The sequence below is a fragment of the Meriones unguiculatus genome, chromosome 8 (assembly GCF_030254825.1).
Source record: "Meriones unguiculatus strain TT.TT164.6M chromosome 8, Bangor_MerUng_6.1, whole genome shotgun sequence".
Lineage (NCBI taxonomy): Eukaryota > Metazoa > Chordata > Mammalia > Rodentia > Muridae > Meriones > Meriones unguiculatus.
Window position 1 is genome coordinate 79,861,261 of NC_083356.1, and position 18,201 is coordinate 79,879,461.

General features: G+C 53.3%; 1 protein-coding gene across 3 annotated transcripts in view; it reads left to right on the plus strand.

Annotated features, from left to right (window-relative positions):
* Positions 1-4,053: 4,053 nt before the first annotated feature.
* Lhx2 (LIM homeobox 2) overlaps positions 4,054-18,201 on the plus strand; it is a 30,465-nt gene continuing 16,317 nt past the window's right edge. For 2 of the 3 annotated variants that reach the window (XM_021633371.2, XM_021633372.2), the window contains exons 1-2: positions 16,257-16,390; positions 17,789-17,991. In XM_021633371.2, the coding sequence (XP_021489046.1) occupies positions 16,271-16,390; positions 17,789-17,991 (323 nt within the window). In that variant the 5' untranslated portion in view covers positions 16,257-16,270. Of the gene's footprint in view, positions 4,502-16,256; positions 16,391-17,788; positions 17,992-18,201 lie in introns of those variants that run through there. The other variant, XM_021633373.2, reaches the window with a different exon arrangement.

Consider the following 18,201-nt stretch of genomic DNA (forward strand, 5'->3'; position numbering starts at 1 on the left):
AGCAGAGGGTGTGACCAAGGCAACATGGGAGGACACCATGCCAGCTGGCCTCTCTCTGGCTCTGCAGCTAGATCCGCAGGCCCTGAGGAAGGGGCCTCAATATGGACCTGTCAGTGTGAGGGCCATATGAACCTGAGAGGCACTTGCCTCTTCCACTCAGGAATCCTTATCATCCCCCATGTTTCCCATTCCCCACAGTCACGTGTCTGCCTGGATTCCTGGGGAGTCTGGGATTCTGAGACTTCCTGAACACTATCTCCATTTCCCTCTGTTTGTGTGGAGCCATCTGCTTCTCTCCTCCTCGCTTCCACTCCCCAGGGTAGAGCGGAGGGGCTACCTCAATTTCCCTTCCTTCTTCGTGGCTCCTTTCTATCTTCACTTCTTCGCTCTTTCTGCTAGGCTCTTTCTGCCTGCCCTTCTAGACTGCATCCCCTGGGGTGTGTCTCCCTGTTTGTGTCCTCAGCATAGCTGTTGTCTGTCTGTCCTCCAGCCCAATTTGCTCCATTCTTGGTTACCTGACGTGTCCAGGGATGAGCCTGGGATTTCTTGCTGGCAGTTTTAGAGTCTCTCTACCCATGACATCCACCCTGCTACCCACCAGTTCCCATCGCTCCTTAGAGCCCCTCTACCCAGCCCGGGGAGCAAGACCTTCTTCCTCAGGGTCCCATGGGCAGGGTGTCTGTCTGCTGCCCCAAGGACCAGGTCTCTGTGGCTTCTCTTAATGAACCAGCCTTCAGTGACACATTCATTATTCCTGTTCAGTCGCTTCGAGTCAAAACTGATTAGTTACACTTACAGTCGCAAAGATGTAATGATTTTATTGTTTATCTTCAATTTATTTTGATTAACATCTCCGTTCTTTTCGTTGCAAGTGCAATTAGGTGCAATCTAACAGCGACTACTTTAATTTTGTTGAAATTAAGATGAATAAGTGACGGCTTATGGTGCTTTGTTTAACAAATAAATCATAGTTAAGAGGAGTATATTAGTAATAAATGAAAAAAAAAAGACAGCTTAATTAAAATGCAGGGAGCCAGCCTCTTGATGTACATCCAAAAACCAAATCTGGATTCCAAAATTCAGAAGGCGCTGAGGGTTAGAAAGACCTTTGCTGCCTCTAGATATGGGGATCAGAGGACGACAGACTGATAGGTTTTTGAAGCTGCAGCTGAATGAAAAGTATGCAGAATGTCGTGGTCCTCCTAAGAAGGTCCCACTTTGTCACCAGTGGAACCTAAGAAGAAGCAGACATGAGCCAGGGAAGAGAGACCAGGGGCGGTCCAAGCCCTGATTCTCTTCTGGAGACCACTGCAAGCGGGAGACAGGCCCCCGCCCCCATCTGTGTGTGGGGGAGGGCCGGGTCGCCCAGCCTGGGGAGTCCCTCGCCTAGCCCAGACCCTAGGGCAGGTGAGCTCTCCTCCCCGCTGGGCTGAGAGGGACTTCCCCATCTCTTGATTTGGAAACAAAGTGCAGAAAGTCAGCCCTGGAAAGTTTCCCCGTGTGAAGTTTAAAAGCGCCTGTGCCGGAGAGGCCGGCTTTGAAGCAGCTCGCGGGCCCCTCGGCAGGCTCCTGCGAGTCAGAGGGCCGGCCTTGCCTCAGATCCGCCGTGCCTGCCTCCGCAGGGCTGGGAAATGGGAATTGTTTTTAAGTTGAAAAATTACTCGCTAAAGGAGCTAACTCCTTTACCACCGCCCTTTTGTTCTCAGCTGTCTCCTTCTCCACTCTGCCTTCTCTTTCTCTTTGCTTCTTCCTTTGAGTGAAAAGGAACCAGCGGGCCTGGGTTCAAACCCTAGAACAGGCCTGATGACTCTGGGCCAGGGGGGTTCACCTTTCTGGACCCTAGCAGTTTATCAGAAAAGGGAAGGTAACCATGCCCAAGAGGCAGGGATACTTGTGAAGGCTGGCAGAGGTTACTGGGCACAGAAGAAGGGCTCCCAAACTCTCTAAAGACCCTTCTGCCTGCTGCCCGCTACACAAGTCTCCTCCACGCGGCTCACTGGGGTCCTGTTTGCTTTTCGGCCCTCTGCACGGAGGCTCTATTTCCTTTCCAGCCTCTCAGCGGGTGCCATTGAGTGTTCTGCTGCGAGGCTGCGGGCTACCACTGCACTGCGGCTCTAACAGGTAAGCCAGTTCTGGGCAGGCCTACCCTCAGAGGACTTCCGGTCCGAGGCACTCCGTGAGACCCCTCATCGACGTCCAGAGTGTTCCGGAGTGTTTGTTTTGTGAGGGCAGGAGCAACGCCCAAACGCACAGCCCGGCACCCAGCAGAGGATCCCTGAGCCCCAGTTGTTCCGTAGAGCTGCTTGAGGACAGCTCCTGGGTGCCTGACTTGTTGGCACAAGAGCCAACCCTGGATATGTGTTCTCAGGAAGGTCGCTTAGGCAAAGAAAAAGACGTCACGTGGAGGTGGACAGTACTTGAGATGGGCTGCTGGAAGACAAGGGATGGTAGCCTTCAAGAAAGACTGGCAGCAAGACTAGCATGTCTTGCTCCGCCTGGCTCCTTCCAGTTCCGAAACTGAAAACAGGACTGAAGTGGTTGGAGATTAATATGAGCAATTCCCAACCACCGAGGTTCAGTCCTACATAAGATCCGTAGGACCCCCCGCCCCCCAGCAGCCTGGACCACCTCTCCACCCTCATTCTCCTCCCACACACTCCATCCTCATCGGCCTTCTGGCCAGGGCATTCCTGCCTCCGTGCATTCCACAGCTTTCACCCTTCTAGCAGACTTCATCCTCTTGTCTCCCCATCAGGTGTCAGCTTTGATGACCACACCCTTGATAAAGTCCTTCCTGGTCCTGCCCCACTTCCGGATCAGTTTCCCAGGATGCTTGATCCCACCGCGCTCACTCTGCCGTCATGATTTGTATCTCTGCCCTCCAGCTTGCCTCCCCAGCTGGGAGCCAGTGCACAGAGGCAAAAATCATGCCTGTTTTTTGAGTTGCCATTCCTCCCATAGAACCTGAATAAAAAGTTAGGGCGTAATGGAAACCTTCCATAGACAGGCACATTAGACAAACGACGAGTAATCTAACTCACGACCCTAAAAAGACAAGTGATAGTTGTTTCTGTCTCCTAGGAGAGGAAGCGAGCCTGGCATGGGGTCTCCTGCCCTAGCAAGCGCTCTTGAACTCACGTCTATTTGATTCTGAAGACTCCATCTAGGAAGCACCTCTTGGTGCTTAAAAGCCAATCATGGGCCTGGCAAGGAAGAACCAGCAGGTGACACAGCCTGGGCTATCAGACCCAGCACTGGGCCGTGCCCAACCAGAATCTGGATCAGGCGTTAAGAAACCCACAGTCACGATTCAGAAGAGGCTTTGGAGACCCCAGAAGAAATCACCCTTGACACTCCCTGCTAAATTGGTCTCAGGGTGCCCCGGTCGCCAAGCAGCTGCCACAGTGGCTGCTGCATTTGCTAATGTGTGTGAGGTTCAGACGGGGGATCCAGAGCCACGGGCGCATCCCGCTTCCTTACCCTGCTTCACCCCCCCCCCCCTTTATTTATTAGCTTGTATTAAAGATAATGAAACTGCAAGGGGGGGGCTACTTGTCCGAGGTCCCAGGGCAGGGAAACAACTCGAGTTGGATTCTGGGGACCTCTGCTCCAAAACAAAAAAGGGGGGGGGACAGGAAAGGACAGCCCATCTTTCCGAGCAGAGGGAGAAAGGGGTAGCTAAGTGATTCGGTGGGGGGGGGGGGGTGTCGCAGAAATGAGAGGGAGGGAGAAAATGGTGAGACTGAGCGAGGAGCGAGGGGTAAGAAGAGAGGCACGGCGTGGAAGAGCTGGGGACACAAGGAAGGGATCCGGGGAGGACAGGAGAGGAAGAGACCCAGAGACTCCGGGGACGGAGGGAGACGGAGGGAGGCGGGCCGAACAAACGGGGCTCAGGGCAGGCGAAGCCAGTGACGGGGCGGGAGCGGGGGGGGGGGGGCGGCGAGGAGCCCAGCGGGCGCGGGACGGCAGCGGGCGGGGCGCCCAGGCCAAGACGCGGCGGCGCGGTCGCCTCCTCCCGGCTCTGCCGCCGGCCCGGCCGCCCCCGCCCGCGCCCGCAGCCTAATGACCGCGGCCAGCCGGAGCCCACCGGAGGCGGCCGTCAGCTGGCAGCGCGGGGACCGCGCGCCGCGGCCAGGGTGGCAACTCCCGGGGCTCCGAGGGCCCTGATTGATTTGTCAGCCCAGGCGAGCCAGCAGCCACTCCGATCGCTGCGCCGCCCGGCCTCCCGGGCCGGCCCCTCAGGCTGGAGCGCCCCGCCGGCCCCAGGAGGGAGCCCCCGGTCCCCCGGCCCGCGCCCCGGCGCCCCTCCCCGGCCCCCCGCGGGCATCGCCAGGCCCCGGGGCTGCCCTCCGCTCCGTCTCCCCCTCTGGGCACCGTGCCAGCCCCGCCGGCGTTCACCCTGCTGCTGCCCCCCAGTCCCGCACCGCCGCCCCCCGCGCCCCGGCCCTGGCCCGGGGCCGCCCGCAGAGCCGGCCACACCCGCTGTCGAGGGCTCGCTAAGGTAAGAGGAGCCGGGACCGGGAGGGCTGAGCGCAGGGCGCGAGCCTGGGCCACCTCGGGCACCCGCAGGTCGGTACGGAAGCTCCTGCTGCCACCCAGCCCGGAACCCGCAAGGGCCCGCGGGGACACAGAGCGATTGTGGACTGAGACCCTGGAGGGAACTGGGTGATAGTTACCGGTCTTCCAGTCCTGCGAGTGGAGGGTCTGGCTTTGGGGAACGGAGCTCTAGGGTCCATCTCTTTTAAGGAATTCTCTTCCTCTCTCACTATCCTCTCTCGGTCTCCCAAGTCACCATTTCCTGATGTCTCTTTAGAGGAATCACCCCGTTTCGTCTCCTTTTCCTAAGCAAGAAGCGGGTCTCTGTTTCTCTTCCCAAACCTATATTTTTCTCTCTCTCTCTCCTAAGTTAGAAGGGTTTGCTCCCTCTCTCTCTGACTCCTCAGTTCAGAAAGGATTCCTCTCTACCCACAATTCACAACCGTCCCCATCCATAGCACCCTCCCGCGATGCTGAAGGCTAGACGCGCTTTTCTGTCGCCCCTGTACCCCCACTTAATTGGATGTGCAATTCGAGTCCTTAACTCGGGGCAGGGGACCTGGTGTTTTTCCGATGTGGAGGCAACACAGAGAGACATTTCAGTCAAAGCAGGGTACCAGCAGTCCATCTCTGCCAGAACGAAGACAGCTGCCCAGCCTCGGTCAGGTGCATGAGTGTTTGTTTCCAAGGGGCAAGAAGGAAAGACCTTACCCTCAAACAAAGAATTAAGGCCAACGGAGACTGTTCTAGCATCTTCCATGGGAGAAGACTCTCAAGCTCTGGACAGGGGGGGCCACATCTAGCTCCCCCCTCCTGCACCCCCTTAACTTTAAAGTAGTTTAATGAACACACAGAGAGAAACCATTTGTTTTTCACTGCGTGGTGAGCAGTCTACAAAGAGAAATAGGAAAGGAGGGAGAAAGCCTTAACTCTGATCCCCACAATTAGTTCCCTGGGACGAGGGGGGGGGGGGCAACCCGGGAGCCTCAGTTCTTCAGACACAAAAGCATTTAGATCGCTTTAGACCGGTTAATCCTGAGTCTGGCTCGGGTCTCTTTTGTTTCCCAACTCCATTGTGGGTTTTGTGCAGTTTCTCTCTGTTCGAGTGATTGACTAGCCAATGGATGGTAATTATCCAAATGTCCCCTCTGTCCTTTGACTGACTTCTCTGTATTATGGGCAACTGTCATGCATTCTGTCATTCCATATCATATTACACGTATTATCATATGAGGTCCCCCTCCTTTAAGGAGGGGGCCTTGGCCCAGATGCTGCTGCCTTTAGAGGGAAGGCCCCCGAATAATTTGTGCTGGGCACAATTTGCCATACAGAACGGGGGACTCCGGAGATGGGAGGTTCTGCAGGTAATTTTTTTTTTCCTGGCTGGGGGTAGGGGTAGTATCTAGGGTTAAGGTTCTAAGGGCCTGCGCGGGGAACTTGGAGCAGGTTTGCCAGATGTATTCTTTGGGGTCAGATCCTAGAGTGATTTGAATGGGCTTAGAGGTTCCCATTATGGAGAAACTTAGAATCCGTGTTTTTGAGCCCTGAATATGGGAAAATTCTGCACAACTGGTTCCTTTTGGGGTAACTAGATCACAATGGCACATGCTCAGGGATCCTAAATGTACTTTGTACCTGTGCCCTTTACAGGATAAGCCCTTGGACCCTCGCCCCAGTTTGCTGCCAAGCAGATTGGGGATGGAGGAAGCAGCTGTATATATTTCAAACCACCACATGCTGATGCTAAAGCTTTGAGAAGAGACCAGCTTTTCTTGCAATGCTTTTTTGCACAGTAAACTTAGTGCCCCTTGGTGCAATTGTGTGTGCCATCACTTAAGAGGAAGGCAGGATTTATAACAAGGAGGCTTTGCAGACAGAGACTCTGGGGTCCCCTGAATCTGTGGGAGGGACTACGCCTTTCTTCTGCTAAAATGTGAAAAAAGTGTTTTATTATTGCAATGGATATGAAGTGCCGCCCAGATGTACAGCCTCGCAGTTAATTACCTTGTTCTTCATCAAATATATGAGCAATAAATTCTCCAGGAAGGAGGTGTGCCTCTGTGCAGGCGTGTGTGTGTGTGTGTGTGTGTGTGTGTGTGTGTGTGTAAATGGATGGATAGCTGAATGCAAGAGAGAGAGCAACTCACACTCTTTTAAAGACCACAGACAGACTATTTGGTAGGAAGCTTGATATACAGCTGAAAGACGCTTTGAATTTTTCAATGATCAAATATACATGATCAAGCTGTGCATGTTAGGGTGTGAGGTGTGCTGACGGTCAATGGCTATTGATCAGGCTGTTAAGTATTTCTGCTCAGTTTTAGAAATATAGATAGATCCCAGATGAATTAAAGACTTGGATAGCTAAGAAACTAGCATTCAGTTTCTTTGGCAAATGGAAATGGCTAGTCCACTGAAAACATCCCTATCGTTCCTTAACACCCATGTGAAGAAAGAAAGAAAGAAAGAAAGAAAGAAAGGCCTTAGAAAATGGGAATTTCATTGGCAGACATGTTCAAGAATGAAGTAAAAAATAATTCCAAATATCTTGTTTAGACAATTACTTTCTTTGACCAGCTTTGTTCATAGGCTCAGAGTTTACATCTGTCTGTCCATCCATGTGTCTGTACACACACACACACACACACACACACACACACACAATTTTGCAACTCGTTTTGACCCATGCTGATTCACTGCTGAGGAGATGGGGAGGAACTAATTTCTGGGGATAGGGTCTCAGACCCTCTACCCCTACTGCTTAGGAACCCAGCTCACTGGCCACATGGCTTTTCCCAATTAACTAATTTCTCATTAATCTAAAGATCTATTTAGAAAAGTATGGAGGGGGTGGAGGATAGAGATTTAAAGATAATCTCTAATTGGTGTGGAAAAATTTAGTCCATGACACCTAGAACCCTCCTTTTTTCTTCTTTACTCCTCTCCTCCTCTCTGACTCCCTTTCCTATGTCTTTCTCTCATTTTGCCTTCCAGAAATTGAAAAGTGGACTTGAGAGGAAGGACTTGCATTGTGCCAAACACTCAGGGAGAGGAGAAGGGAGTGAAAATGAACTTTAAATGTTTTATTATGTTATATGTAAATCTTATTTATAACCATCCAATTAGCTATTTTGTAAGAGAATCATATTCAGGAAAATCAGCTCTCACCCAGATTGTACAACTTAAGCACACAGACAGGATTGATAGCTGAAATTTGTTTTCATACCTTAAAAAGACAGAGTGTAGATTTTTAGGTTTTTTTTTTTCTATCTGCAAAACATTCTTTTTCAGCTATATAGTCCTCACCAGAAGAGCTCAGATATCCCTATTGACAAATCCCCCCTTGAGATGGAAACAAAATTGCTCTCTCTCTCTCTCTCTCTCTCAAAAAAAAAAGTTGATCCACCCTGAAATGGATGAATCAGCTCTGATTGGGTGGACATGCCCTTTCACCTCATTGTGTCTGACCTATCACTTAATTAATCTCTCCCAGATGCAGAGCTGTTGACAATGCCAACGATAAGCAGTATTTGGAACAAAGCAGGAAGCTTTTAAAAGAACAAGCCACAGTGAAGTTTGAGGCCCTTAAAGATGTGTAAATCATCAGCTTTGGAAAGTCGAGTTTGTTAGAACATAGCTGAATGTCAGAAAATGGTCCCATGTTTGCTAGGAGCTTCCTGTGCCTTTCTTTAGCCACTGATGTCTCTGCAGATTCATTTTCTCTCTCCCTTCTCTGCTTCTCCCTCTCCCTCTCTCTGCATTCAGACTAGCCTTGACTGGTTTGCTGAAAACTGGCCTTTGCTTCTTAGCCTTGTCTTGGGCTCTTCAGCTCCTTTTTATGCCATTAGGGCTATCAAGGTGGTCAGCTTCAGAAGCTTTGAGTGACAAAATATTGACCGTGTTGGCTGGTACCTATGAATGTTTGTGCTCAGGGCACCTTGGTGACACGCAGAGGACAGTGCATTAATTAAACAACTTGCTAATTGCTGCTTAAATTACTATATAAAGAAAACGAAACAGGTTTATATAAGGTGACAATTTGAGGAATTCATATTTTTTGCTAAAAAGATTTTCATAAACAGGTCCTAGGAACTGCTTTTACTCATCATCAACTATTCAACTGAGCTTCAGTTAATGGTAATATATGGTCTGGGACCCTTAGCTGGCCTGACTGACGGAAGAGCTTTGTTGCGACTGGTGCAGGTGGCACTGTTTAATAAGCATGGGAAGAGTGGGTAATGTGCTGCTAGCAAGGAGAGTAAATGCAAAATAGATCACTCTAATTATGGCTGCCCCCAGAAACGGATGTAAGCTGAACCGGTCAACTGAGTGGGAAGTTTCAAATACCCAATTGCCCACTGCCTCCTCCTCCTCTTCTTCTCCTCCTTCTCCTTCTTCCCATTTTCTTATTCACCTTTGAGGGCTGACACAGTGGTTTGAGAGTCAATTTGGATGATCTCATCTGACTTTAAACAAGCACAAATTAAAAACCTCAGTCTGCCAGACCTATCAATGTCTGCCTTAACTGTCTAGGACCCTTTCATCAGAAGGTCAACTTCGGTGCTAGGACATCTGAACAGCTCTTCCTACCAGAGATTCCCTCAAGCTCATTGAAAACTAGTTTTCATATTTCTGAAATTAGCAAAGTGTCAGAGATCTTGTTTTTGTTTTGTTTTGTTTGAATCTCTTTATGCTTGAAAAAGTGAGTCTATAGGAAATCAAAATGTGAATACTTAAGCAAACAGAATTTCCCATATACCTGCAAGGGTTCTAATGATTTCCATCCATGCAAAGATAATCAATGGGACATTAGTTGTTTTAATTAATGGAAGAATAAAAAATTGTTGGGGGAGGGGGTGCCTAGGGGCTGGGCTTCAGCTGAAGCATCTGTGGGAAATGACTCATTTCTCACCTAAAGAGACAATGGCAACTTCCCTGGACAGCAATAAAGATTTGCTAATCAGACCCGGAGAAAGTTGGGTAGGGATGCTAGGAGCTCTGGATGAGACAGTAGTCAGGTTGGCTATTTTCTCTCCTATTGGAAGGTTGGGAAAGTGCCGGGACCCTCACTAAGAGGAAGTTTCTGGAATCCCAAAGAAGGTGCGAGTTGCCTTGCTGCCTGCTGGTATCTGTGATGGTAAATACATCTCTTCGCTGCAGCTTCCCTCTGCTAGGACGACAGAAAGGGTGGGGCCAAATGTGTGCGCTAGGTGTGAGCTGACTTGTACAGCAGCATTGTGTCAGTAAGTGGATACAGTCTTGTGGCCTTTGATGGGGGTTCCAGGGAGACACCAAACCCAGAATTTTGAAGTAAAACATCTTTCTCTTCTATGGAAATAGTAACCAAACTCACCTTCAGGCTGGTGAGCCATAACCAGGGACCCAACCTATTAATACTGGTGAATGTGAAGCTCATAAAAGATTTATTAGAGAAACTTGTGCTCAAGATGGAGCTTAGGGTGTCTTGTATTCTGCGAGGGATGGTGGAGATGCCTTTGAATAAAGACTGGTGGGAAAAATTTTCCAGTATCAAGGGCATGGAATTAGGAGAGATGGCAGTCCCCTGGTGGTCTGTCTACTTTCTTCCCCATCACCACCACCTCTACTTCCTCCTAGAGAATCTTTGATTCTCACTTAAGCAACTGCGGTTCCCTGTGTGAGAAAATTTATTGCTCTCTTCAATCTAAAAGGCTGAAAGCAGGGGTTAGCAAAATGTCCCTTTTAGGGCTGCGTGTTATTCTGGACTAAATTAAAAAGAACCAACCCTCTAGGTACAAGATGTAGTTGTAGCACGTGAAATGCAGGGCCTCTTGTTGCAATGTTCACTTTCCTTTTTATCTCAGGGCAGTGTATACCTTTCTGTGGAAATTAGCTGGAGGGAGGAGGAGAATGTGATTAGCTATTGTGTATTTGGTTGCAATTGTTGTTTAAGAATAATTTGATCTGACAGATTTATATTGTTGGCAATGTGATTTGAGGAGGGCCCAGATATAAACTTTCCACACCCTAATCAATAATGGTAAATCGTTTTTGCTGAAGGTGAACAATCTCTGACCTTAGAATTCGTATTTCTTTTACCAATTCCCTGTAATAAAATTGAACATTTTGTCACCACTTTGAGAAACACTGCCAAACACCTTAAAACACATGTCACATGCCAGCAGCCCCTCATTTTCCTCCTCCGGGAGTTTCTACATCTGGAACCATAATCACAGATAAAAACCTTGACAAAATTGCATCTGAGCACATTCCTCTCCACAGCCCTTACTTTCTCATAACATTTAATACAATATTAATACCCGCTACCGAAAGGCAGGAGGGAGGAAAGGGCTGCCAACCTTCACATTTCCCGATGCATCATGTTCAAACCTGAAATTCACACTTCGTGTTTCATTTTAAGTTCAGTGCATTTAACAGGGCCCTAGAGAGAGAGAGAGAGCAAGCCCTGGTTAGTTCCCCAACCTTCTCAGCTGACGCCCAGGGAGGCGCTTTTTTCTTTTTCTTTTTCTTTTTTTTTCTCCCCCGGAATTGTTCAGATTGCTGCAGGGTGAAGAGGAGGAGAAATTGGGCTCCTTTCTGCTTGCCATGGCCCAAGCCACTTCTCTGTTCTGGTGTCACAGACATGGGGCCCCTCTTAGAAATAACACAGGTCCCACTGGTTTATGTTGTCAGTGCTGGTGATCAGCAGATCTCTGTACGGTATGACCAAAACAATGAACAGATCTCAGAGTAAACGAGTCGCGCCTGAGCACATTTGCTGCTGCAGACAACCTCTCTCATCAATATACAGCAACCCCCCCTTCCTGAACAAGGCCTGAAGGCGGGGGGGGGGGGGCGGGGGGAGGAGAGAAACAGTCCTCATTGTAGATGCAGGGCTCTCTACCATCTCAGTGACCCTCACCCCACCTTTTCCTGGTGCTGCCTCCTCCCCACATTCCTTTGCCTGGTAGGAGGAAATCATCTTTTCATTTCTCTGCTCTATAAGAAAGAAACAGAGGTTAGAAAGAAGGCAAAAGTGCAGAAAGTGCTCCCCCATAGGGTCTCCTGGGGACACACGGGGTAATCTGGAGACTGATTTTCAGATGCTGGCGGCTTTGTTTAGTTGATGCTCTCAAAACAGATCAGGCCTCCCTCCACTTAAAATGTAAGCACCCAGGTTTCTGAAACGGGTACCCAGCATCAGTAATAGTAACGGGGGGGGTGAGGGGGAGAGAGAGAGAGAGAGAGAGAGAGAGAGAGAGAGAATACATTTCTCTGAGCAAGGCTCACTTTAGTAAGCAAAGAGTGTAATTTGAAGCAAGCCCGGAGAAGTTATGCTTTACACGGGGGACAGGGGCAAAATGGCCAGCCACTGGCCCTGGGACTGCAAACCAACAGCCTTAATTTAAGAAAGCAGTCCTTTCTGCTGCGAGGCCGGCGAGAAGTGTCAGCACAGCCTCTTTCTCCCCCTCACGGTTGTTATTACAGAGCTTCCAGGAACCCTAAACCCCAGCTCTATCCTCAGCTTGAGGCAATCCTTTAGTAGTACCAAGCCGAGAGCCCCAGGCAGAAGAGTCTGGGGCCAAAAGGTAGGGCGGTTCCCCTGCGCAGAGCCCTTCCAGGATGGCTTCCCAGTCCGAGGTTTGTTCTGTCTGCCTTTCCCTCCGGGGAGACTCCAAAGGCTGCCGAAATCTGGGCGCCCGCTTGCTCGCTTGTCAAAAAGCAAACTGTCTTCACATACTCCAAGAGTAACATCCCTGCTTAGGAAGAGGAAGGAAAGAGGCAAAATAAATAAAACCAGTTAATGTTGTAGTTAACTTGCAAATCAAGTAAATCTGTTGGTGCCGTATTTGAGAAATAAACCACGAGAGCGTCACAGCAAACACACACTTCTGAACGTCTTCATTTTGATTTAATGGTATATCAGCGTCAACTCTCGCTTCCTCTGCTGGTACACTCGGCCTGATGCCGCGGGAGGAGGGTGCCCATGTTTATCACCGAGCGAGATGACTAATTACACCTTGTCAATCACCGGCTATGAAGACATAAAACCAGCACGCACAATGAAATAGTTGCCTGCAGCGTCAATTAGTTGGCGATTCCGAGGGTATTTGCGTGGCCCTGCTTTGGCCGCCTCTAATAACGGGACGGAGCGCCGGGAACCGCGCGCAGATCAATCACCCTGGTTCCGCGGCGCCCCGCGCCCTCCTCCCCCTCTCCCCTCCTCCGGCCTCACTTTCTCCCCTGCGCAGGGCGCTTCTTCCTCCGCGGCCCCAGTCTGGTGGCGCCGCCAGCCCCGGGAGCCCCGGGAACTTTGCGCTCGGCCTCTCCGCAGCCGACAGCCGGGAGCCCCGCAGCCTTCGGGGAGCGCCGGGGCTGGTGGCCCTTTTGTTGGAGGAGGCGTGGAGGAGTGCTTTTGTTCTGAGTTAGTCACGGTGGCCGGCTGGAGGCTGCTACCTCATTATGCGCTGGGTCTGCTAGTCTGCGGGGAAGCAGATGGTGGAGAGGTAGGCAGCGGCGACTGCGGCCAGACCTGACTCCGGTTCACCTGTCACCTTCCGCAGACGCAGGGAGCGGGAGGCTGGGAACGCCTTACCCCTGGCCGGGGAAGGGGGTGGAGGGGCCGCCCTTCCGGGCATTCCAGTTACCTGTCCTAGCCTGACCCCCCCCCCCCCCCCGCCTCCCGCCCGCCTTTCCCACTGCTGAGGCTCCTCGCACTGTGTAAATGTCATTCACGTGTCAGGATCTGTGTTTACAGCCTGTTCCTCGCCTTGCTTAGTCTCCCAGGACAGGGCAAAGCGATTGCGCGACGGCCCCCAGTGATTAGCAAAGTTAGCGGCCTCTGAACCCAGGGCCCGGGTGCCCAGATGCCGCGCTGCAGCGGGGAATGCGCTTGAGCCTCTAATAGACGCTATTGCGTCCCAGCCAAAAAACGGGATAAATAGAGAAGCCGGGATCCCAACGGCCAGAGAGTTCAGGCCAAGGAATGACAGGACTGCTGGTCAGAGAGCTGGGGACCCAACGGTGTCCATCTCTTTATGGGTACAGTTTCCTGTCCCTTGGGTAGCTCCTAACAACCACCCCAGCTCCTAAGGCAGCCCCTTGAGTCTAGCCGGCACCAAAAACTCACACTCAAGGTTGGCTACAAAAGTTTCCTGCACCTTGAGCGACTTCCACATCACCCCTGGTGACTCCCAGATTCAAGTTTCATTTCCTACTTTCTTTGAAAGAAAAAAAAAAGTGTCCCAGATACCCCAGTATAAAGTGCTTGCGTATGCCTAGAGCTGACCGTGGGCCAGCACTATCTGGACGAACATGTCCATCCCTGTCTCTTGACTGATGGCCTTTCCCTGGTGTTGCAAACATGTGTATCACTTGAAGAGTCTTTGCAAATACTCCTGAGAGGAGCTCACAGAAGATTAAACAAGGCTCGCCCAGGCACACAAGTGTTGGTGCTGGGTATCCAGATGTCCCATTGGGTAGGGGTGCACTTGTCCATCAGTACAAGAGTGCTGGCTATAGTTTGGCCTACAAAGACAAAATTCATGATGTGTTTTTGCCAGAAGAGACAAACATGAGCACTTTCATGCATGGACAGGAAGGAGCTTAGGTGCAACACACATTTATGTGCAAAAGTTTTGTACAGTATGTGGAAAGTGTGACTTGGTGATACCTCCACTGTGTGCCCTGTAGAGGTCCTGGCTTCCCTTTGGTTGTGCCGGGCAAGCAGACTGGCATTTCAGACTCGTTTCTACCGCCCTATCACGTGAAATGAAAACAACTTGCAAAATGAACTCAGAGAAGGAGTTTGAGTAACTGACTTGCCTTTTTCTTTTTTTAAACCCCAAATCACTTATTTTTCTACTTCCCAAATTTCTGTTCTACCAGACACCTGGCCATTGCCCTGGGTTCAGCCGAGACAGTCGGGGCTGGCAGTTGGGATTTGCTGGGCAGGCCATGTTTTTGTTAGTTCTAGCGCAACCAGGTGGCTGGGTGGATCCAGATACGGGGGAGGGGGATGAGGGGAGTGTGTGTGTGTGTGTGTGTGTGTGTGTGCCAGTGGGATGGAGTGTCCCAAAGGAAGAGAATGGGCCTGTGGTCTTTAAGAACTGCCAAGTGTTTCCGGGAGTGAGGAGGTTTTGAACAGGAAAGGAAAAAGAGGGAGCGATTAAGAAATTCGCTGAGTGCCTACTATGTTCCAGTAATTTTCTATTCTTTTTCTTTCATCACACCCAAACGCCTAAAAGCAGGGGACCTTCTTGTTTCCCATCAAGAAAGTCAGACAGTGTAAAGGTTGAGTCACTCTCTCGGGAGAGCTATGGACTCCTTGCTTCTTTTTTCTGAGAGCTATGGACTCCTTGCTTCTTTTTTCTGAGAGCTATGGACTCCTTGCTTCTTTTTTCTGAGTTCCTGAAGGCGTGTTTCCAGGCTGGAGAGGCTGGGGGGAAATCGAGGAGCAACACGCCTGGCAGCACAATTCCTAGCTCGCTTGGGGCGAGGACCTGCTGGCCAGACCCGTGGGAGTCATTGCTCCCGTGGCTCTTGCGCCTAGTCCCCGGAGGCCTGCGCGGCGCTCGCGGCCAGCAGAGCAGCGCCCCAAACCAAAGCCGAGCTGGGCGGGAAGCAGCCGAGGGCTCTCCACGCTGCACTCCCGGCCCGTCTTTGCCCATCCACGCCCCAGGTTCCAGAGGCCAAAGGGGAGCATGGAGACCTCAGGCATCCTTCGGCTGCGCTTTCTTAGGATAGAGTCGGCAGGAAAGGTTTAATTTTCCTTCCCGAGAAACACAGGAAACTGTTCACAGCTCAGAAACTCCAAACCCCGCGCTCTCCCTTCTCCCTCCCTCCCGCCTCCTCCTCCAGCCTCGCCCACCGGCTCCCACCGCCTCCTCTCCCCGTTCTTCTTCTCCCCTAGCCTCTCCCCTCCCTCTGGGTCTCCCGCCTTCCCGGAGCACGCGCTGCCAAGGCCCGGGGCGCCGGGCGGCCAATGGCACGGCGGCAGGACGTGATGTCAGGCGCGGCTGTAGAAAAGGCGCGGAGGCTCGCGCTGGCGCGGACTGCGGGGCCGGGGCTGAGCTCGGCGCGCGCTCGGGTGGCTGCGCGCGGCTGGGCCCGCGGCCGGCGGCTCCTCCTCCTCCCACAGCGCTCCGCCTCCTTTCTCTCCTCCGCCACCTCCTCCCCGGCCGCCTCCTCCTCTTCCTCCTCCTCCTCTCCTCAATTCTCTCGGTGGCTCGGCTCGGCTCGCAGGCTTCGTGGAGACCCCTACTCCAGTCCTCCTCTGGCTGGGAACACACCCCGGGGGGAAGAGGCGTCCGGGCATCCGGGCCGCCGCGGGCACCTCGCCGTTCCCGGGCGAACCCTGACGGCAGCCACCGCCGCCCGGGGCAGAGTTTGCGCCCCTGATTTGCGCCCCGGGCGCCAGAGCCCAGCGAGCGATGCCCGCGGCGTGAAAGCGCCCGCAGCGGGCGCCGACCTCTGCCCCGCTCTCCCGCCCCCACCGCAACCCCTGCCCTTGTGACCCTGGCTTCGGCGCCGCCGCCCGGGCGCCCCGCGATGTAGCTGCCCCGACGCCTCGGCGGGAGGCGTCCTGGCCCTCGGGCGCCCGGGGCCCGGAGTCCGGCCTGGGGGCGCAGCCGAGCTCGGGCGGGGCCGGGGCCGCGGTGGCGATGCGCTGGGCCGGGTAAGGCCGGGAGCGCCGGGCAGCTGAGGCGGGGGGCGAGCCCTTCCCCGGGGCGGCCGCGTCCCCGGGCCCGCCGCGATGCTGTTCCACAGTCTGTCGGGCCCCGAGGTGCACGGGGTCATCGACGAGATGGACCGCAGGGCCAAGAGCGAGGCTCCGGCCATCAGCTCCGCCATCGACCGCGGCGACACGGAGACGGTAGGCGCGCGGCTACGGAGTTGGGCTGAGCGCCGGGACCCGGGCGGGCCGGACAGCGCCACTGCCTCCCGAACTTTGGGGAGAGTCTTGAGAGGCGCACTAGACTAAGGCTGGGCAGGGGGCGAGAGCCGGGCTCCAGGCGCAGGGGGGCCGGGCTTTCGGGGCAGAGCCTGGGGTGAGGATTGAAAGCCAGCTCCGGCCGGCGAGGGTGGAGGAGAGCGTTGCTCGGGATGGAAGCTCCCCTCTCCCCTCGCCTGGCGCTCCGGTCCGTCGTCCTGACTTCCCACCGCTCGGCTGCGGCGCCGGCGCCTCTGGGAAGGGGAGAACCGGTGGGAGCTGTGGCTCGGGCTGGGTTGAGTGGCTTTCTGGCTCCTGGCAGTCGGGCTCTCTCCCTCGCTCGGTTTCAGGGCTCTGGGACTTCTGGGCCAGCACTTTTCGTTGATCGTAACCCGTGCTCCTAACTGGCCAGATTTGGCCAGGCACTGGTTCGGAGTTCAGGCTCCGGCCTGGTTTCCCAGGAAGAAGACTCCATTAGGTTTTCTGTACCTGGCTCCGCCGTCCCGGCCCCAAATAGCCTCCCCCGGGGCCAGACTAGCAGACGCTGCCTAAGCAGCAGAGTGACCTTTAGAGACCAAGGAGGTGGGAAGCCTGGCCCAAGCGGCTCCCTTCTCGAGCGGGAGCCACAGCTCGGTGACCTGCCGGTTTCCCCTGGGCTCCTCTGTCTGGATAAACCACCGCTCCTCAGTTTGCTTAGGGGAGAAATTCGGATTGGGCCTGTCTTGCACCCTCTTGGAAGGTCGCTCTATATCCCACTTAACCTTCTCCCAAGACCCAACCGGGGACCCAGCTGGTGTGGCAGGGGAGCCAGGAGTTTCTGGACCTGCCCTGGGCTGAACCTTTGGTCTAAGGATCAAGAGACTACTGAGGCTTGGGGCCAGGAAGCCTGCTGCCTCGCTGAAGAGGAGTGTGTGTGTGTGTGTGTGTGTGTGTGTGTGTGTGTAGAGCGAGACTTTGAATACTCGCCTTACTTTAGCCCTTAGCTCTTTCCTGCGGCCCAGTGCTTTTAATAAACAGTTTGAGGAATTCCCTTGGTGAGTTTGGGGGAAGAGCCCCCCTCTGTCCTAGGGCAAGAGCGGGAGGGCAGAAATTAGAGAGACCCAAGGCCCAGAACAACTTAGAACTGAAAACTGGGGCTGAGGCTTGGCTCGCTGGTTGCCTGGAGCTGAGCTGGGCAGCTCGGGCCTGTTAGGTGGAGAAAAATGGGCTACCCTGCCCGACCGTCCTCCGGGCTTATTTCGAGACTAGCCAGGACCAGGGAAGGCGCTCGGGGCCGGTTCTCTTGCTGGGAGCAGAGCTGTAGGCTGTCCCTTACAGCGTCCCCTCTTCCTCCTTTCCTAGACCATGCCTTCCATCAGCAGTGACCGGGCCGCGCTGTGTGCTGGCTGTGGGGGCAAGATCTCCGACCGCTACTACCTGCTGGCGGTGGACAAACAGTGGCACATGCGCTGCCTCAAGTGCTGCGAGTGCAAGCTCAACCTGGAGTCGGAGCTCACCTGCTTCAGCAAGGATGGCAGCATCTACTGCAAGGAAGATTACTACAGGTAGATCCAGACCCCCTGCCGGCCCCGGGGCTCGCACCCTCCCTCTCCGCCGCTTCCACTCCCAGTGGGGTTTCCCTACCCAAGACCCTTCTCCAAGCCAGCACCCGCCGAAATCTGGTGACAGTTTTCTAAACCAGCAACCCGGGGCACCCTTGGAAAAGGATCATGGAAACGAAGAGCCAGAAAAGCTGAATTCACCCTCCTCTCTGA